Here is a 22,412-nt window from a genome sequence, read left to right on the forward strand (position 1 = left end):
CTTTGGTATTTTTGTCTATTTGTCTATGGCACTTTTTTGGGAGGGTTGGTTTTAAAATATTATGAATGCGCGCCCAGGTGGCGCAGCGGGATATTCCGCTAGCACACCAGCGCAGAGATTCTGAACTCCTCTGTTCAAAACTCTGCGTCGCCACCAGTCGGCTGGGCGCCATCTAGCGGACATAATTATTAGTGCCTGCATGGAGGGATGACCGGAATATGTGGTTGGGGTCTTCAAACGCTGTGTAAGGACCCTGACTGGCGGAGTGAGGCGCCTGTGCAGAGTACATGGGTGGAAAAGGGTTCCGTTAAGGGCTGCGCGCGGGTCGGAGGAGGCGTGAACAGCAATATACCCACCTCAGCTGCAAAAAATCAGGGATCCCCCAGCAGCGGAAGACATATACAGTGTATCACAAAAGTGAGTACACCCCTCACATTTCTGCAGATATTTAAGTATATCTTTTCATGGGACAACACTGACAAAATGACACTTTGACACAATGAAAAGTAGTCTGTGTGCAGCTTATATAACAGTGTAAATTTATTCTTCCCTCAAAATAACTCAATATACAGCAATTAATGTCTAAACCACCGGCAACAAAAGTGAGTACACCCCTAAGAGACTACACCCCTAAATGTCCAAATTGAGCACTGCTTGTCATTTTCCCTCCAAAATGTCATGTGATTTGTTAGTGTTACTAGGTCTCAGGTGTACATAGGGAGCAGGTGTGTTCAATTTAGTAGTACAGCTCTCACACTCTCTCATACTGGTCACTGAAAGTTCCAACATGGCACCTCATGGCAAAGAACTCTCTGAGGATCTTAAAAGACGAATTGTTGCGCTACATGAAGATGGCCAAGGCTACAAGAAGACTGCCAACACCCTGAAACTGAGCTGCAGCACAGTGGCCAAGATCATCCAGCGTTTTAAAAGAGCAGGGTCCACTCAGAACAGACCTCGCGTTGGTCGTCCAAAGAAGCTAAGTGCACGTGCTCAGCGTCACATCCAACTGCTGTCTTTGAAAGATAGGCGCAGGAGTGCTGTCAGCATTGCTGCAGAGATTGAAAAGGTGGGGGGTCAGCCTGTCAGTGCTCAGACCATACGCCGCACACTACATCAAATTGGTCTGCATGGCTGTCACCCCAGAAGGAAGCCTCTTCTGAAGTCTCTACACAAGAAAGCCCGCAAACAGTTTGCTGAAGACATGTCAACAAAGGACATGGATTACTGGAACCATGTCTTATGGTCTGATGAGACCAAGATTAATTTGTTTGGTTCAGATGGTCTCAAGCATGTGTGGCGGCAATCAGGTGAGGAGTACAAAGATAAGTGTGTCATGCCTACAGTCAAGCATGGTGGTGGGAATGCCAAGGTCTGGGGCTGCATGAGTGCAGCAGGTGTTGGGGAGTTACATTTCATTGAGGGACACATGAACTCCAATATGTACTGTGAAATACTGAAGCAGAGCATGATCCCCTCCCTCCGGAAACTGTGCGGCAGGACAGTGTTCCAGCATGATAATGACCCCAAACACACCTCTAAGACGACCACTGCTTTATTGAAGAGGCTGAGGGTAAAGGTGATGGACTGGCCAAGCATGTCTCCAGACCTAAACCCAATAGAACATCTTTGGGGCATCCTCAAGCGGAAGGTGGAGGAGCGCAAAGTCTCGAATATCCGCCAGCTCCGTGATGTCGTCATGGAGGAGTGGAAAAGCATTCCAGTGGCAACCTGTGAAGCTCTGGTAAACTCCATGCCCAGGAGAGTTAAGGCAGTTCTGGGAAATAATGGTGGCCACACAAAATATTGACACTTCAGGAACTTTCACTAAGGGGTGTACTCACTTTTGTTGCCGGTGGTTTAGACATTAATGGCTGTATATTGAGTTATTTTGAGGGAAGAATAAATTTACACTGTTATATAAGCTGCACACAGACTACTTTTCATTGTGTCAAAGTGTCATTTTGTCAGTGTTGTCCCATGAAAAGATATACTTAAATATCTGCAGAAATGTGAGGGGTGTACTCACTTTTGTGATACACTGTATATATATATATATATATATTTTATTTATTATTATTTATTTATAATATAAGAAATATTATGAATGTATGTAATATTTAAATTAATCTAGTTCTTGAATTTTATTGTTTGTGTTTAAAGTTTTAGGTTATTGTAACTTATAACTCACTGTAAGCTTAAGCTTAGGTGCTGGATTAGTATCAGAAGGTCCTGGTTCAAGTCCCACATCTGGCAGGTTGCCACTGTTGAGCCCTTAAGCAAAGCCCTTAACCCTCATCTATCTGAATTGTGTTTTCTCACCATTGTAAGTGCTGTGAATGTTATGAATAATTTTACACCGTCTTACTAACATTTATCATCCCTCCAGTTACAGAAATCAATGTTGCATCACAATGCAGCAGAGGAGGAATCCCAGTCAGTAGTTGATGCTTGCAGAGGGTTATTATATTTTATTCATCAGATGTTGATGCTAATACGCTTTGTGTGCAGTGACAAAAAGGGCTGTAGGTCCCGAGAGAGCTGAAGAGGATCACAGACGGCTCTGGATAGCCTGGTGGACCATAATAACTAAGACAAAAGACAATAACAAATCCGGTTTAATCAGAGGGCTTGGAAATGTGGTCCGCTTGTACTTTCTCCATCTCCATGACAACAAGCAGGGCCAGCTTCCAGCGGGGGGTTGGAGAGGTGCGCCGGGGCGGCCTAAAGGTTATTTTAGGACTGGAGAGTGAGGCTTAAACAACCTCAGTGTTCATATTGTTACACTTCATCTATTGTTTTTAAATGGATTTTTAATCATGGCATTAAAACAATATAATTATGGCTGTTTAAAAATACATCATGCAGAAAAAAGGATTTTAAATTACTGATGATTACTATGATTACTATATTCATTTTTCTTCCTTTTTCTCCCGATTTTTAGCGCATCCAATTTTACCCAATTGTGTTATTCTTCCTCTCTACTGGTGCTGACCCCCACCCTGATTGAGGAGAGCGAACTGATACACGTCCCCTCCGATACGTGTGCAGTAGCCGACTGCATTTTTTCACCTGCACCAGCCAAGTTCATATGCGAATCAGCCCTGTGCACGGAGAGCCACACCCTGATCAGCATTATTCCTCTACTCTGTGCAGACGACATCAACCAGCCAGCAGAGGTTGTAATTGCATCAGTTATGAGGTCCCTATCTGGCTTCCTAACCCTGTATGAACAACAGCCAAACGTTGTTCATATAGCTGCCCAGCCCAGACGGATGGCAGAGCTGAGATTCGATACAATGTATTCGAAATCCCAGCTCTGGTGTGCTAGCATATTTTACCGCTGCGCCACCAGAGCGGCATCTGAGAGTTTTTTTTTTTTGCTAAAATCTAATTTTTGTCAATTTTGGAATAAATAAAATTTGTATTGATCATTTTTCACTTTCATGTGTATTTTCATATTTGAGGACGTATATTTTTCAGTTTTAGATTAATTTTTTTCTCAGATTCAGGTATTTTATTACAGTTTCAGGTGTTATTTATAATTTTTAAAATAATTTTTTATATTATTTTTAACGGCATTTAGCAGGCACTTTTATTTAAAGCAACTCACAGTTGTGATCTAATACAATTTAAGCAATTAAGGGTTGAGGGCCTTGCTCAGAGATCCCACTAGTGGCATCTTGGTGATCACTAGTCCAGTAGCTAAATTGCTGAGCCACTTTTGTCACTGATCGGGCGTGGCATCAACTGAGGGGGATGTGTCATAATCTGAGATGGCCTTGCTCAGAGATCTGGTAGTATAATAAATGCCAGCTTTGCAAAGAAGGACCTTTCTCAGTGATGCCTGTGTGAAATATGACTTTCTATACACCATATCCATCATATTCAGTGTTCAAGAGTCCCGGTTCACTTCTGCTGTATGAAAGGTAAACACTGAGAAACGGTACATGTATGATGTGAACAAGGTAAAAGAGCTGATGGAGGTAGAAGCCTTAATTGTGACTTGTCACCTTGTCTGTCTTGTCTTGGCAGAGTTAGTTGGCATGTGAGCGTGTGACTCAGTGTGTTAATCGAGGACAGCGGCATCCATGCATGGCTACATCACCATAGAAACAGTGGGAGTGGAATCAGTGCGGTGTGAACGTTCATGAGAGAAGAAACAGCCCGGAGAAAAAATAGGCGCTCGTGTTCGTCTTCATTTCTTTATCCAAACATGGAACAAGTATAGACTTCATTTAGAAGATCAGATCTGGGACAAAAGCTAATTTTAAACTCTGATGCCGACAATTTGATTGGGTTTACTTTTAATACAAACTAATACAGAGTTGGCTTCCAATGTAACTACAGTATAATAACCCCACTGTTCTGAGAAGACAAGATTTTGGAGAGTGCATGGGGGATTTAATGTCCATTTAGTCAAAAACACCATTTGTGAAGTCAGGTACTGATGTTGGACAGGAGGGTCTGGCATGCAGTTGATGTTTCAATTCATACCAAAGAAGTCCAATAGGATTAAAGGCCAGGGCTCTGAGCAGGCCACTGGAAATCCCACACCATACTTATCAAAACATGTCTTTATGGATCATGCTGTAAAAGTAACTGTTGCCTAAACCTGGAAGCATAGGCCACACATTTTGTGTACATTACAATGTACAATCTATACAGTGTAAAATAAAATAAGATTCCTGTATTAATCCCCATGGAGGAAATGTGGGTGTAACAGCAGCTCCAGCACAGAGTAAATGAAGTTGGAGTAAATAGAATAGAGTAAATTAAAATCTTGACTATGTAATACCAATTATATTATACAGTGTAGAGGCTTTAAAGATGTGTCCAGTCTATTCTATTTACATCTTTATTTGCTTATTAAACATCTAATTTCAGAATCATGACTAAATAAGTCCAGCCTTTATTGCTGTACCAGTCTAAGTTTCAGCAAAACATTCCACTACATATTAAAACTGGGGATTTTTCAGGGATTTACTTCCCTAAAGCCACATTCCATTCAGCCTCAAGGGTATTAGTAAGGTCAGACACTGATAATAGGAGATAAGACCTGGCTCATGGTCAGCATTTCGATTTATCCCAAACGTGTTGGATTGGATTAAGGTCAGGACTAAGCAAACAGCTTCTTTATGGACGTCGCTTTGTCTGCTGTGGCATGATCATGCTGAACCAGAATGGAGCTTTCATATACCACTGCCACAAAATTGTCACAATGGTCAGGACCACCACAGAGCAGATATTGTTTAGATGGTGGATCATTCTCAGCCCTGCAGTGACACTGACATGGTGGTGGTGTGTTAGTGTGTGTTGTGTTGGTATGAGTGGATCAGACACAGCAGCGCTGCTGGAGTTTTTTTAAATACCGTGTCCACTCACTGTTCACTCTATTAGACACGCCTACCTAGTTGGTCCACCTTGTAGATGTAAAGTCAGAGACGATCGCTCATCTAATGCTGCTGTTTGAGTTGGACAGATGGACTACAGTCAGTAATTGTAGAACTACAAAGTGCTTCTATATGGTAAGTGGAGCTGATAAAATGGACAGTGAGTGTAGATACAAGGAGGTGGTTTTAATGTTATGGCTGATCGGTGTATATTTAAAAGCCTAGTTTTTTTTATTGATTCATTTTGACTTTATTTGTTTTTAGGTAATCTGGCAACCCTTCCTAGAACAGTGCCTACAAGACAGTTTGAGTATGTCATGATCACACAGAAAACACAGGAAATACCTCACCTTTACTACTCAAACCATTCCCAGTCTTCTAAATTTATCTTTGTTTATAAGCCAGTTGTGTATTGGAAGTTACAGTTTAAATGTATTTTATTAAACAAACGTGCTAAAGCACTAAATGTTCATATGGAGGTTGATTTATTCAAAGCTTGTCTCTGTATTATCGTTACAACTATAATAAAATGATATTTAAATAATTCTGACAGTTAATATGCAATAAATATAAATAATGGAGGATTTAAAACCCCAGTCCGATTCAGAGCTCTTATGGTTTAATAATTGAAAGCTTGGCTACAGATTCCCTGCTATTTAGCATGTTAACAATGTAGCTCCCACAGTTGTATTTTACTACTATTTGTTTGTTTGTTTTCCCACCAGTACTTAGTTCCAGAAATTTTACCAACCCAAAACCAACCTCTCCCCACCAGGAGAAAACAAAGCTTGAGTTTTTGGGTGTAAAGGTTCTCACTGTTGACTTACATTGTGACTTCTCTGTAAAGGTTTTGCTCTAATGGCTCGACACCACACTTAGCTGCAATTATAGAGGCATTTGGACGGCAATGACATGACACCTGGCACTGCCGCCCACACACAGCTTCTCGATGCCAGCACAGCAACTCCCCACCGAGGAGCCAATTATGCTGACAATCACGAGCTAAACAATGGAGATTAGAGCAACGTATTACAGTGAAACAATGACCAGATTTTAGGTTTAATTTTCATTTTCTATTTTTGTTAGCAGTTAGAGCTGAGATTTGAAAAACAAAAAATGCAGTATGGAAGAAAATGGGGCTGATGACAAGGCAGGATAAACTGGGACATGTAAAATGTATCTATGAGGCAACAGTGTGACCCACCGTATCAAAATATATGTGTTTGTTTTAAAACTGTGCTAAGATAAATACATCTGTCATCACAATTAGCACATACAGTATATACACCGAACAGCCATAACATTAAAAACACAGCCTTGTTTCTACACACATTGTCAATTTTATCAGCTCCACTTACCATATAGAAGCACTTTGTAGTTCTACAATTACTGACTGTAGTCCATCTGTTTCTCTGCATGCTTTGTTAGCCCCCTTTCATGCTGTTCTTCAATGGCCAGGACCCCCACAGGACCACTACAGAGTAGGTATTATTTGGGTGGTGGATCATTCTCAGCACTGCAGTAACACAGACATATGGTGGTGGTGTGTTAGTGTGTGTTGTGCTGGCATGAGTGGATCAGACACAGCAGCGCTGATGGAGTTTTTAAACACCTCACTGAGAATAGTCCACCAACCTCAAAAATGTCCAGCCAACAGCCCCCCATAGACAGCATCCTGTAACCACTGATGAAGGTCTCAAAGATGAGCAACTCAAACAGCAGCAATAGATGAGCAATTGTCTCTGACTTTACATCTACAAGGTGAACCAACCAGGTAGGAGTGTCTAATAGAGTGGACAGTGAGTGGACACGTTATTTAAAAACTCCATTAGCATTGCTGTGTCTGATCCACTCATACCAGCACAACGCACACTAACACACCACCACCATGTCAGTGTCACTGCAGTGCTGAGAATGATCCACCACCTAAATAATACCTGCTCTGTGGTGGTCCTGTGGGGGTCCTGACCATTAAAAAACAGGGTGAAAGGAGGCTAAAAAAGTATGTAGAAAAACAGATGGACTACAGTCAGTAATTGTAGAACTACAAAATGCTTCTATATGGTAAGTGGAGCTGATGAAATGGACAATGTGTGTAGAAACAAGGAGGTTGTTTTACGCCTGATTGGAAGTGTGTGGCATGTTAGAATGAAAAGTGATTGACAGTTGTGTCTCTTCAGCTCGCCCAAACTGTACAGCTCTACAGTGCAGAGTATCTCAAGCCATGTTTGTTTATAAGAGATTCTGCAAGGTCTCAAAAGTCATTTACATTTCACATTTAGGGCAGATAGTCATGCAAGTCAGTCAGAGCTTCAAATTATGAGCTGATTCTGAAACTTTGTGGTATTTTGCTTCGACTAAATCTTGTAAAGTGAGGGAGGTTGTGACTTAAGAATGATCTCAGACAAAAATATAGGTACATTTTATCTTTAGATAAGAGGTCTCTCACCGTTTCAAAATGAGTTTGGTTGTCAGAATCTTTAAGTGTGCACCAGGCATTACTGATTAGAAAAAAGAAGCTCAAATGCTAAAAATAAACATGGACTAAAAGAAACTTTAGGGCAAATTTGCTCAAGCCCAAACGTTTTTCTTCCTCATAAAAGATCACATAAAACAGTTCCTGGTATTGGACCCAGATTTTTGGACTGTGCATTTGGGTATACCATTTGATGGACAATCTGGAATTGTGTTTTGACCATATTCCTACATTCTGGACACTAAAATACACAATATATAAATTACAAATTCCATTTGATGTGCAATAAAGCATGCTGAAATCATTACAGGCCTTGAAATGCTGCACTTTTGTCCACAACCAGACGCTGTTTACAAGACGACTCTCTCTACACTCACAAATATTCAGTTTCTTCCCCTGCTGATTTTCTAGCTTTTGCCACGGAACAGTAGATTTAACGAGACCTACAGGGCCTGTACCTGTCCTCGTGCCTTCATTTCTCTCTCTGCAGGAAATGGTAGCCCCGTGATTGATTTAAAACTCGTTACCATGGTTCCCTCCATTTCCCATTTTGGCTTTTTTTGTGCGTGCTCTACTGTTATGGATTCTGTCTAAAATACAACCATTTGCCAAATTTAATTACAGAGGGCAAGGCAATTGGAAGCCTGCGTCCTAAATTACTGTGTAATGCCGTTTCACTGGAGTGAGCATGATCTGTCAAATAAGGCTGCTAATCGCATTTCATGGCCATGTTTTACTGTAGCTGGCGTGCCACGACAACAGCAGACACATTTAAGTCGGTTCTCTGTCTGGTCTGTTGAAAATCAATGGACTGACTAACAATCATACAGCCCCCTGTGGAATTTTTTTTAAAGGATCTTAAGAACCTGGTATTTTATTGTGTGTTATATGGATGTGCCTGGGTCTGTGTCTGTGGAGTTCTGTGTCTAGCTGGAGGCCTGGTAAAGCCACTGTCCAGAATCAGGCACAGTTCATCTGATTGAGATTTCATGTGAGAGCTATGTCACAGATGTGGGCAACAGGCCTGAAGAGAATCAGACTCCAGATTTGATTTCATAATGAGAATACAGGTCTGGAGGAAGCCCTTTCAAAAGACGGTAGCTTTGCCCACAGGCTTTCCCTCATAGCTGTAAACCTGTTGTTTGTTTCAACATCTATGGTGGTATAGTCTAAAACAAAAGCAAAACGGTGTCACAAATTCAACAGTTAAATCTTCCGTTAGGGAATATACCCACATTTTAATTCAGTTCTCTAAGGGGGGTGTTTGATGCATTAGTGTCATTTTAGCATTTTTCCTCAGTCAGAACACATCTCATAGCTTGAAATCAAACCTTTAACTTTTTGTACACATGTAATGCAGCAATTAACCAGGCAGGGTTTAAATATAGGAACAGTTCCATCAATGCAAAGCACCAATCTGATTGGTCCCAGCATTTGCACCCATGAATAAACTTGATTGATTGATTGATCTTTATTGTCATTGTTCAAAACAACAAAAACCATTTAGCAACTCTGGATTGACAGCAAGTGTATGTATCCATTAAGTCACAAGCACACGCACAGGGACAGCAGATATAAATGAAGCTGACAGTATGTACTGTACATATAAATACACTGCCTGGCCAAAAAAAAGGTCACACACTCTAATATTTGGTTGGACCGCCTTTAGCTTTGATTACGGCACGCATTTATTTCTGTCCAGAGTTGCATACATTTTTCCCCCAAGATCTTGTATTGATGATGGGAGATTTGGACCACTGTGCAAAGTCTTCTCCAGCACATCCCAAAGACTCTCAATGGGGTTCAGGTCTGGACTCTGTGGTGGCCAATCCATGTGTGAAAATGATGTCTCATGCTCCCTGAACCACTCTTTCACAATTTGAGCCCGATGAATCCTGGCATTGTCATCTTGGAATATGCCCGTGCCATCAGGGAAGAAAAAAATCCATTGATGGAATAACCTGGTTGTTCAGTATATTCAGGTAGTCAGCTAACCTCATTCTTTGGGCACATAACATTGCTGAACCTAGACCTGACCAACTGCAGCAACCCCAGATCATAGCACTGCCCCCACAGGCTATGTCCAGGGTGAGTGGGGTCTTTTAAATGCAGCTGGCTTTTTTTTTGAGTCGTCCAGTGTAAATGTCTCTGAGGTCTGAACGTTCAGCACGTTAAACCTAAGTGAGTGACAAACCAGGTCAATGAGGTGCCACCCATCAAAAAATGGCAAAAGCTGAGCCATCATGTACCCAACTTTAGGTAGCAAGGTTAAACTTCATGCCTCAATCAATATACCATGTACATTCCTGCAAACTGGAGTGCAACTGCTTTTGTAAATTCACCCCAAAGCTTTAGAGACCAATTTGTTGTGGCTGGACAGTGCACTTGAAGCCTAGTGGTTAAGGTACTGGACTAGTAATCTAAAGGTCGCTGTTTCGAGTTGATTGGTCATACAGTGTTTCAAGTTTTTAGTTTACATTGTTATAGTTCTACATTCACACCCACTTTTAAGAAAACTTTAAGATCTATGTTCCTAGATTACGTCTGGAAATGTAAACCTTGGAAGACATGAAGTGTCACTTCAAAAGCAAGACAGTTGATCTTCTGTTTCTCCTGGAGACAAGCCAGAATATCTGCTGCTTTGACACCTGCAGGCATCTTCAGCCTAATAACTCTATATTAGGTTAGTAAACCTGTGCTGAGGTGTGAGACCCACCGGGTCAAAAATATGTTTTTGGTTATCAAATTCCCTGTCTTGAGCCTGAAAAAATGACATGTTCAGATCTCTGATGGTGCTCTGATGTAATACAAGTGAATCTCCAGTCAATAATAAGCTCAGAAAATAGTAAACATCCTAATATAGCTTGATGTTGTTTACCGTGCTAATCTGTTCTGTTGAAAGTCACTGTCTGGTGAGTCAGCCATATGGGACCCCTGCATAATGACATTTGCAGCTGCTGTGGGTGGACACACTTGCCCCCAATGCACTACAGCTTTCCACCGAGACATGATCTTGTCCAGCTCTCAGGATTAATCATTTTTTGGTAGACAGCTCAGCTGCAGTGCACAACCTCCTCTGGTTCCAGCTTGAAGTAAATCTTAGATTTGCTCATATATGTTTATGTTTCTCATATTCCAGAAGTTGTTCTGATGATTCTTGTATTTACATAGATATTCATCGGGAAATCTAGCAGGAAGCTAGGACCTTTGAGATTAAGAAGCTCAGACTCCCTCAGAGGTACTGGATTAAATGTAAAGGTCATGTGTGAAATGAAGAAGTGTGAGAGAATCAGGCAATAGTGCAAAAGGAACAGGCAGCAAGTGACAATGATCAAGTCTGGGTTTGTGGAGTTTGCATGTTCTTCCCGTGTCTCCGTGGGTTTCCTCTGGGAGCTCCAGTTTCCTCCCACAGTCCAAAGATGTGCAAGTGAGGTGAATTGGAGATACAAAATTGTCCATGACTGTGTTTGATATTAAACTTGTGAACTGATGAATCTTGTGTAACCAGTAACTACCTGTCCTGTCATGAATGTAACCAAGTGTAAAACATGACGTTAAAATCCTAATAAATAAATTTTACATAAATATAAAAAAAAACAGTAAGCTTAAATCTATATGTTAACATGTCAAACGTAGCCAGATCTGCAGTGCCAGCACTGCCGCAGTTGCAGGTCCTGAGTGTCAGCTCAATTTAAAACGAGCTCAATAGGTTTCGCCCTGTATCCCATTAAATCACCATCAGCTCCAGCAAGAAGAGCATGATTGATGTCCTGGAGTCTAATTATCACTCCTGTCCGCCCAACCCAGCTCTCACTATCTGTCACAGCACTGTCTTTTCCTGTGATCTTCAGCTCAACAAGACGGTAGGTCCGGAGTTGCTGTATCCTTAAATTGCTTCTAGAGAAAGTAGACAGAGTGAATGCCTGAGCTGGCCTGAGATGACCTACTGTAGAATTTCGGCTGTAGAATGTGTCCAGTCAGTGCAGTCAGAAGATTGCAATGTTTTTTTGTACTTTTACAAGGCTAGAAGAAGTGCTGATGCTGAGGATATTTTTTACTTATTGAAGCTTCTTGGTTCAGTGAAAATAAATAGTGTAGTTTGTGCATTACATAAATAGCATCACTTTTTTATGAAACCAAAGACACAAGTACCAAAGACACATAATTATGTAATATTAATACATGTAATTTATTAAGAGGCACAAACAGGCACACTTGTTTCACTTTTAGGGGGGTGTACCAACAGGTATTTACAGGTGTTTATAGAATGACACTATATGGCATAGAGTATGTAAACTTTTCCTAATTATTAAGTTGATCAACCACACCTATTGCCAACAGGTGTATAAAATAAAATACAGTGGTACCTTAAAACTCGACATCAGTTGGTTCTGGGAGTGGTGTCCTTTACAAGAGTTTCAAGGTATTTTTTCCCCATAAAGTCCTGTGGAACTGCATATATTTTAGACTAATGTAAAATAATGGGGTGTACTTGACACTTAAACACTTAAAATAACACAAATATAATATAAAAACACTAAAATACAATAAAAAAACAGTTACATTTCTCAATGAAGGGCATCGAGTTTAGGGGACGTCATGTTACAAGCTACCACTGTGTATATGCTTCTAACTGTGTGCTCATCAAGCAAGGTCCAAAAAGACATGTATTGATGAATTCTGAGAAATTCCACTGACCATCAAGGAGCCTAGAGCTTAAGTTGTGAACATGTTTAGGATAAAATAAAGCATGAATTGACAGCCAGACCTTCTCATCCAACACTGGTGCCTGACGTTAATGCTTTTTAGACTGAATAGGCTCAAATATACCGTCATTTAGCGTACTAAGGTGATGCCATGTTTCTGTAAAAAGCTCAGCGTGTCCCATGTTATATTAATGTTACTCACAAATCATTTTCATATTTCACACACTGCTGCAGATGCACTTGACTGAGCAGGGTGCTCGACAACCAGCTGCGCGCTGGAGAGGCTGTTATTCAGCTCTCTGTTAGCGTCCCAGGATTATAGAAAATATGTAACCCAGTGAGTAAAACAGGTTCCAAATGGGTAAGTGCTATTTATTTTTTTGTAAAAATAGCCTTGAAATGGGCTGGCCTCGGTCAAGTACCACTCTCTGGTCTCTCTGATGGCTCATTAAATAAGGTACAATTACTGATACAATTACTGAGCTGTTTTGAAGTCAGGTGTAGCATTTAAATTCAAGGGCTAGTGTGTGCTTTTGTTGCAGATGTGGTGTGTGTTACAGTGTTGGAGGTAATCAGGCTCATTAACACTGACGCATTATTACAGCAGATCTGTTCGGTCCGCAGGGGGGCAGGGAGCACCATGGGGAAATTACTCAAGACTTAAATTGCAAGATGGTAAGGGGAACCTGTGCTACCACTGTTTTTATGCTGTAAACTGATGCATGTACAGTATGTGTGTTGTGTATGAGCTCAGTCTATAATTATGTACAGCAGTGGACCAGATTTCATTTAAAAATATATATGGATATTTTTAATGCAAAATGCAGTAAAAACAAGAATCTGTGATTTGTTGATTTTCTTGCAATGCCACTAAACTGACAAAAGTACAAATAAATCATTTCTATTGTTTTTACTGACCAGCTTATCAGTATTTTGGAAATAATAACACATTTAGAATTGGATGCCTGCAGCACAATCAAAATAGTTGGGACAGAGGTTTGTTTACCGCTGTGTTACATTACCTTACCTATTAAACACTGATAACAGTCCAAATGTTCCTTTTTCATCCTTGGCACAAAGAAGTTGACATGTGTTTTTCCTAAAAGTGAGCTGAACGTGGACTCATCTGACCACAACACACATTTCTACTGTGTTTTGTTCTATCAGAGATAAGCTCAGGCCCAGATCTCAACAGTGTTACTACATATAAACTGAAGTATGACCTTCTCTTTGCGTAACAGAATTTCAGGTTACATTGCTTGTTGCAGCGGTTCAGGCTCAAAGGTCATGCACATTAAAAAAAAAATTTTTCCGACCTTAAAGAACTGAGATCTGTTCACAATCGTTTGTATGGTACATGGTGAAAGACCTAAATAATTGGAAATCTTGCATTGAAATGTTCTTTTTGACCTAATTGAAAAATCTCTTCCACAATTTGGCACAAATGACCCATTTTTAATGAAAAGTATTTTATGAACAACAGGCCAATTGCTGTTCATGTGGCCGCTCAGCCCAGCTGGATGGCAGAGCTGAGATTTGATACGATGTATTCGAAATCCCAGCTCTGGTGTGTTAGTGTGTTTTACCGCTGCGCCATCTGAGCGGCCTTGAATTCTCATTTCATACCCAATAATGAAGCCCTCACCTGTGACCAAGTCACCTGCTTATTGTGGAATTGTTATTGTTGAATTTTTTTATTTTATTATCTGTTTTGCCCAGTCTCAACTTTTAAGAATGTTGCAGGTATCAAATTCACATTTTGTTTATATTAACAAAATTCAATCAGCCAAAACATTAAAACTAGTTTATTTGTACTTTCAGGTTTTGATATACAGTATAATGGTTCAGGAGCATTTATAAATCACAGATTGTTATTTTTATTTCATTTCACAAAATGTCCCAACTTTTATGACAATAGAGTTTGTAATTTCAAACGTCTCAACCTGCATATCTGAGTAGTAACTTTATTGTCACCATTATTGTCATATTTGTCCTGTGTAGCTCAGTTGATGGCTGTTGTTACCAGTTCCCATTTCCTTTTAGATGGTTGGCCTGACCTAGGCAGTGTGGCTGTATTTGTCTTTACTTGTTTAAATTGGACTGAAATAAGCACTAATGTATATGTAGTGCCTTTGAGATGTTTTTGTATCCTTCACCTATCTGTGTTTCTTTAGGATTTTTTTTTCTTTAATTTGTTCTTTCGGCATCTTTACAACACTGATAGACCTCACAAGGATAAAAGCAATTTATCCTTGTGATATAATGTAAGTGAGCTCATCCACAAAGTGCCAACTATCAGGAAATTGAGAGAGTTGGCAGGGCAGTGTGTTGTACGAGAATAAACCTGATCTTACAGTGCAGTTTGAGACAATGTAATATAAAACATGTTTATGATTCTGAATACCTTCTAGTACACAGTGCTCAGGGAAGTTCTGATCTCTCTACTTATAATCTTCTCTGACGCAAAACACTGCCTGTTGTTACCTTTTGTCTTTTACCCCTTTTTGTGCCACAGTAAGCATGCATGGCATGATGTAGTTACACCTAGGGGGTTTGTCTCTTTTATTTTGGCACCAACCTGGCACCGATTTTGAACTGTAGAATAACATATACGTACAGTACCCTTAGTAAATTCAACCAAAGCAAGTGTAGCATTTAATGAAGTTAATTTTGAATCTGTGTGATTTTGGATCAGTCAGAGTTGCGCCTCCCTCTGGTGTTGGGATCTGCTCAGTGCATCAAAGCCCACTGACACATCAAACTGGGATTTAGTTTTACCAACTGGCACAATTTAGCAAGCAGTATTAGATAGATGATAATTGTAAAGTATAACAATAAGTTAACAGAACAACAGAGAGGAAACATGGCAACCATAAACGCAGGCTTCAGTATATGGGGTATCACAGTGGAGGAAAAGTGGAACTGAGTAAACAAGGCTCTTAGAGATAAAGATGTCTCAAGTGGACTGGTGCCTCAATTAAAAAATACACATAGGATAATGCTGAATGTAAACATATGCAGGAACATGTTTCTGAACGTAGCCTGTTTATTAATCACAAATCAAATAGCTGAACAGGATAATAAAGCAATAATGAAAGGTTAAAGTGTAATTGATGTTCTGTTAACATTATCTAGTAGAAAGGCTACACAGTGGTGCTGCTGGTAGTCTGGGTAGTTGGTAGTTCTGGTGGCCTGGGTTAAAATTTTTCCTCTGTCAGGATTATGCTATTTTGTGATTTTGCAGTATTTAACATTGATTCTGTTTTCTTTCACCTCCCAACACATGCCAGTACAGACATTCACACATTCAATGCCACACACAGGCTGCTCTTAAATACCCCTAGATGTACAGTGTATCACAAAAGTGAGTACACCCCTCACATTTCTGCAGATATTTAAGTATATCTTTTCATGGGAGAACACTGACAAAATGACACTTTGACACAATGAAAAGTAGACTGTGTGCAGCTTATATAACAGTGTAAATTTATTCTTCCCTCAAAATAACTCAATATCCAGCCATTAATGTCTAAACCACCAGCAACAAAAGTGAGTACACCCCTTAGTGAAAGTTCCTGAAGTGTCAATATTTTGTGTGGCCACCATTATTTCCCAGAACTGCCTTAACTCTCCTGGGCATGGAGTTTACCAGAGCTTCACAGGTTGCCACTGGAATGCTTTTCCACTCCTCCACTCCTCCATGACGACATCACGGAACTGGCGGATATTCGAGACTTTGCGCTCCTCCACCTTCCGCTTGAGGATGCCCCAAAGATGTTCTATTGGGTTTAGGTCTGGAGACATGCTTGGCCAGTCCATCACCTTTACCCTCAGCCTCTTCAATAAAGCAGTGGTCGTCTTAGAGGTGTGTTTGGGGTCATTATCATGCTGGAACACTGCCCTGCGACCCAGTTTCCGGAGGGAGGGGATCATGCTCTGCTTCAGTATTTCACAGTACATATTGGAGTTCATGTGTCCCTCAATGAAATGTAACTCCCCAACACCTGCTGCACTCATGCAGCCCCAGACCATGGCATTCCCACCACCATGCTTGACTGTAGGCATGACACACTTATCTTTGTACTCCTCACCTGATTGCCGCCACACATGCTTGAGACCATCTGAACCAAACAAATTAATCTTGGTCTCATCAGACCATAGGACATGGTTCCAGTAATCCATGTCCTTTGTTGACATGTCTTCAGCAAACTGTTTGCGGGCTTTCTTGTGTAGAGACTTCAGAAGAGGCTTCCTTCTGGGGTGACAGCCATGCAGACCAATTTGATGTAGTGTGCGGCGTATGGTCTGAGCACTGACAGGCTGACCCCCCACCTTTTCAATCTCTGCAGCAATGCTGACAGCACTCCTGCGCCTATCTTTCAAAGACAGCAGTTGGATGTGACGCTGAGCACGTGCACTCAGCTTCTTTGGACGACCAACGCGAGTTCTGTTCTGAGTGGACCCTGCTCTTTTAAAACGCTGGATGATCTTGGCCACTGTGCTGCAGCTCAGTTTCAGGGTGTTGGCAATCTTCTTGTAGCCTTGGCCATCTTCATGTAGCGCAACAATTCGTCTTTTAAGATCCTCAGAGAGTTCTTTGCCATGAGGTGCCATGTTGGAACTTTCAGTGACCAGTATGAGAGAGTGTGAGAGCTGTACTACTAAATTGAACACACCTGCTCCCTATGCACACCTGAGACCTAGTAACACTAACAAATCACATGACATTTTGGAGGAAAAATGACAAGCAGTGCTCAATTTGGGCATTTAGGGGTGTAGTCTCTTAGGGGTGTACTCACTTTTGTTGCCGGTGGTTTAGACATTAATGGCTGTATATTGAGTTATTTTGAGGGAAGAATAAATTTACACTGTTATATAAGCTGCACACAGACTACTTTTCATTGTGTCAAAGTGTCATTTTGTCAGTGTTGTCCCATGAAAAGATATACTTAAATATCTGCAGAAATGTGAGGGGTGTACTCACTTTTGTGATACACTGTAAGTGAATGTTTGAATGTGTGATGCACTTCAATATGTTGCTGCTTTAATGTGTTGCTGCCTCATGCTCAGTGATTGCAGGTGGTGCTGGACCCATTGTGACCCTGATCAGAATGAATCATGATCATTTTGGTAACTTAAAATAAAAATAATTAATGGTAGAGTAGGATGGTTCTTGGTGGCTGAATACTGTCACATCAATAGACCGGCAGTTAGATTGAGCACTTAATTAATTAATTTATTATTTATACATCTTAATGATGCTTTATTTTAGTCAGGGTTGCAGTGTGTCCTGCACCACTCAGATACATTGGGTGCAAGGAAGAATACACTCTGGACAGTGTGCCAGTCAATAATACTAGTCTTTACTTATCTACCTATTACTACAATCTACCTAGTACTGTGACAGTATATTGTCTAAGCAATTGTGGGTTAAGGGCCTTGCTCAGAGACCCAACAGTGGCAACCTGCCAATGGTGGGGCTTGAACCAGCGACCTTTTTGTTACTAGTCCAGTACCTTAAACACTAGGCTACAACTGCCATATCTCCGCAAATTCCAGCTTTTTTGCAAGCTGGGGACAGAGCGCAGGGTCAGCCATGGTACGGCGCCCCTGGAGTCAAGAGTTTTAAGGGCCTTGCTCAAGGGTCCAACAGTAGCTGCTTGGCAAACCCAGGATTCAAACCCACAATCTTCCGATTGTCAGCCCAAGGCTCTACCCACTAGGCTACCACAGTCCTATATCAGGGAGCCACACACTCACACACACATTTACTCACTCAAGCACATTCAGAGGCATTTTTGAGTAGTTCATCCACCTACTGCTTTTGATAGGTGGGATGTGCATCAGTGCAGTGGTGTGAGCCAATGTTCCTCTACATAAAGAGAAACGCCTACAATTTGTGGATCTTCATGAATTAAAAATCATAAGCTGTTTAATAATTTTAATATCAGATTAAATCCATGACATTTAGTATCAAATCTCATTAAATGATATGATTAATGAAGCCACTGAGATCAAAGCGCATACATTTACATATTTTAGAGATAAGGAGTCTTACAAATGTATTTGCACAAGGTCCGGAAATTGTGGTACACCTCAGGATGTAGACGAGATAGCATGATGCTTCTAGCTATTTCAAAGAATCATTCATTTGCTTTTTTCTTTTATGTTATTTAGATAGTAAATGAAAAAATAGTGTATAATGGAAATGTTATTGTTATTAAACTTAAAGCAGAAATACAATATAATTAAAAACTGTATGTAGCTGAACTTTATAAATATCAGTGTATTACAGCAGAGCAGGAACCACCCGCAGGACTACAAAGGTCACAAGACCAGGGTGTGTCCATTCAGCAGACCAGCACAATCAAAGCAGTGAACTGATTTTAATAAAAGCTCACTGACCTGAAGCATTTTGGGGTTTTTTTTCTCTTTCTGGGATTTTTTCCCTCAATTTTCTCCCCAATCTAGTCATATCCAATCACCCTGATTGCGTTACGTTTCACCTCTACTGATACAACCTTCCACTGCTGACTGAGGAGCTTCGCAACTGACACACGCTCAGTACCGACTGCCTCTTTTTACCTTTACGAGGCGAGTTCATATGCAGATCAGCCTTGTGCACGGAGAGCCGGCCCTGATCAGCATTATTCCCCAACTCAATCAGCCAGCAGAGGTCATAATTGCACCAGTTATGAGGAACTCTGGTCCGGCTCATCTCGTCCCTGAGCAACAGCCAATCGTTGTTCATGTGGCTGCCCAGCCCAGATGGATGGCAGTTACTGTTACAACTGTAAGTCGCTTTGGTTAAAAGCGTCCACTAAATGCCAAAAATGTAAATATTCAAGCATTTTGGGTTTGAATTTCAACAGTGCTATCGACAGGCCAGGTATCTACACAGACATGGTGTCTGAGGGAGGAGTGGTCAAAGCCCTGCAATAAAGTGCCTCCCTGTTCAGAATTTTTCTGCCTTGTACCAATTGTTTCCCTATAAAAAAATTTGACCCACCTTGATCCTGACCAGGCACACTCAGACTGGATTATTCAGGTTAACTAAATTTAATTCTTCCTTGTCTGTAAGTTGTTTGTAGGTTTATACAAACTGTGTTCATTCATTCATTGTCTGTTTTACCACCGCTCCATCCTGGTCAGGATCGCAGTGGGTCTGATTCAAAAGCAAGTCAGGTCACCAGTCCATCACAGGGCATACACACTCACACACACTAATGGCATTCACATGGACACAGGGAGAACATGCATACTCAACTTGGCTGGGAAATCGAACCCAGGGCCTTTACTCAAACCTGATATTAAATATGCACATGTTTAAATAATGGCTAGCTGACCTTTAACATTTCACTTATCGAAATCAAAAGAAGACATGCTGTAGGGCAGGGGGACACGACTCAGCCCTGCTGCTGTTGGGGTTTAATTCTCACTGTAATGCTCATGTAGATAGTACAAAATAAATCACTGATAGTAAGTTCTACTGTAACTTGAATGCGTTGATGCTGGGAAATCTGTGTTGTGTATTTCCCTGAAATCCCCTCTTTAATCGTTACAGTATATTAAACAGTAAACTGGTATACTGACGATGCTCTGAGACTCATATAATGAAAATACCATGATGTTATTGTTGTGCTTTTCTTCCCCCAAAGAAACATAGAAATTTAATTGGCTCTAATTATAAGTATGTTCATCTGAGGCTGCGTTTGAACTGTGTAAACAAGGTAATTAGTAAAAGAGAAGTAAGGAGAGAGGGAAAATGATCTAATTAATTAAGTCATAAATCAACAAACATCAGCAGCAAACAAACATCGACATCATTTTCATCAGATCTTTTCTGATGATAAGTAACTTTTCCAGTGCTCACAGCCGCCTGTGGCTAAATTTAAACAAGTTACTTAATGAACCCGTTGTCTTGGAAACAGAGAAAATGATGGTTATGGCTCCAAATGAACGGACTGAATGTAACTTTCTGCAGATGAAGATAGGTGTAGGATGGAGAGTGGATCATTACAACATCCAGGAAATCTATGAATGAACGTCAGCAATCAGATTGTCATAATTATAGACTCTTTCCATCAGAAGATTTTACCCTTATATGCCGTTCTTTTGAAATATTTTATACATTTTTAACTTCAGAATGGTCACCACTACCATTAGGACCGACTGTGTGGCAGCTGGTCCAAAATTGACCATGCCAAAATACTTCAAAATAAATGTTTTGCTAGCACTCATGGTGCAGCTGTAAAATTCTCTAGTCTACCAGTGCCAATATCTCAAGCTCTTGAGTTCGAATCTCAGATCTGCTATCATCCGCCCAGGCACTTACACAGACACACGATTTGCTGTGCATCTGTAAGGGGTGGGACCATGGCTGAACAGGGTTTTTTCATAACTACGTACAGCCTATGATGGCTGATCGATGGCATCTGCACAATGAGACGGGGGATAATGGAGATCTGTGCGAGACTCTACATGCACGACCGTCCTCGGTCAGGACTGGAGGTCTGCAGCACTAAAGGCGGATTACGATCGAGTAATCGGATATGACTTGATTGGCGAAAATGCATAAACAGCACAAAAAGTATAAAACATTTAAAAACAAGAATTTTTAATGAGGAAAATAAGGGTTTAATTTAAAGAGGTTCAACACGAACAGTTTTTTTTTAATTAAATAAAACATTTTTGACCCTATGTTTGCAAAAGGTCGGCATTTTTTATTTTACTTTACTACTTAAAATAGGAGATTCAGCTTCTACATGTTTCAGAAGGTGGGATGTAGAACTTATTGTCTGTGATAATAACACAATCTGTATTACAGATAAACTTAAACAGTACTGACTTCAATAGATGTTGCCATTTAATAAGAACGATTGTTCAATCTCTCCCTCTCTTTAGTAAAACGGAGATGTCTGCCATTGAAAAAGAGCTGCTCACGGACTATCGCTTTGGGAAGCAGCAGTTGATTGAGATATGGGGTCATGCCTGTGCTGTTGCCATCACAAAGGTATGCCACATTTTTAACATGCCACTATGTGAATGTGTATAAAATACAGAGATAATGAACTGTAACTGCTGGATAGAACACCATCCCACTGTTCCACACTGTGAAAAATGTACCTGAAATTACATTAAATTTAATACTGTTATATTTATACCAGAAACGTTAGCACAGCAGTTAAACTAATTAGATTTGAAACAAGATGTCTAATTTAGAACTGATTTCATAAAGTGTGAACTACAACTTTACACACAACAAAGCTAAGCAAAGAATTAATTAAGGTATTAAAACAAGTTTAATTTAACCTGCAAGCTGGCAAAGCTGCCTGGTCATTGTAAAATGTTTCAATTGCAGTTGAAAGCATCACAAAACCTTGCACACAAAAACTACACACTTTTCATTTTACAATATTAGTTGGCATTGGTTGGAATTATTTTATAATAATAATTAAAAAAAATTTCTGTAACATTCACACATACATTTAATCAAACCTATTTGTGAATCTTACATATGATATAACCCCTACATACACCGATCAGGCATATGATTATCACCACCTTCCTAATATTGTGTTGGTCCCCCCTTTGCTGCCCCATACACAACAAACTGTGATGCTCTGTGTATTCTGACACCTTTCTGTCAGAACCAGCATGAACTTCTTCAGCAATCTGAGCTACAGTAGCTCGTCTGTTGGATCGGACCACTCGGGCCAGCCTTCGCTCCCCACGTGCATCAATGAGCCTTGGCCGCCCATGACCCTGTTTCCGGTTTACCACTGTTCCTTCCTTGGACCACTTTTGATAGATACTGACCACTGCAGATCGGGAACA

The 22,412-nt window shown here is 40.5% G+C and overlaps 1 protein-coding gene across 1 annotated transcript in view; it reads left to right on the plus strand.

Annotated features, from left to right (window-relative positions):
• Window positions 1-22,412, plus strand: part of yjefn3 (YjeF N-terminal domain containing 3) — a 52,942-nt gene that overhangs the window by 6,567 nt on the left and 23,963 nt on the right. The window contains exon 2 of the mRNA XM_063012908.1: window positions 21,480-21,588. Within this exon, the coding sequence (XP_062868978.1) occupies window positions 21,480-21,588 (109 nt within the window). The remainder of the gene's footprint in view (window positions 1-21,479; window positions 21,589-22,412) is intronic.

Source organism: Trichomycterus rosablanca, chromosome 17, assembly GCF_030014385.1.
Source record: "Trichomycterus rosablanca isolate fTriRos1 chromosome 17, fTriRos1.hap1, whole genome shotgun sequence".
In the NCBI taxonomy this organism is placed as follows: Eukaryota; Metazoa; Chordata; class Actinopteri; order Siluriformes; family Trichomycteridae; genus Trichomycterus; species Trichomycterus rosablanca.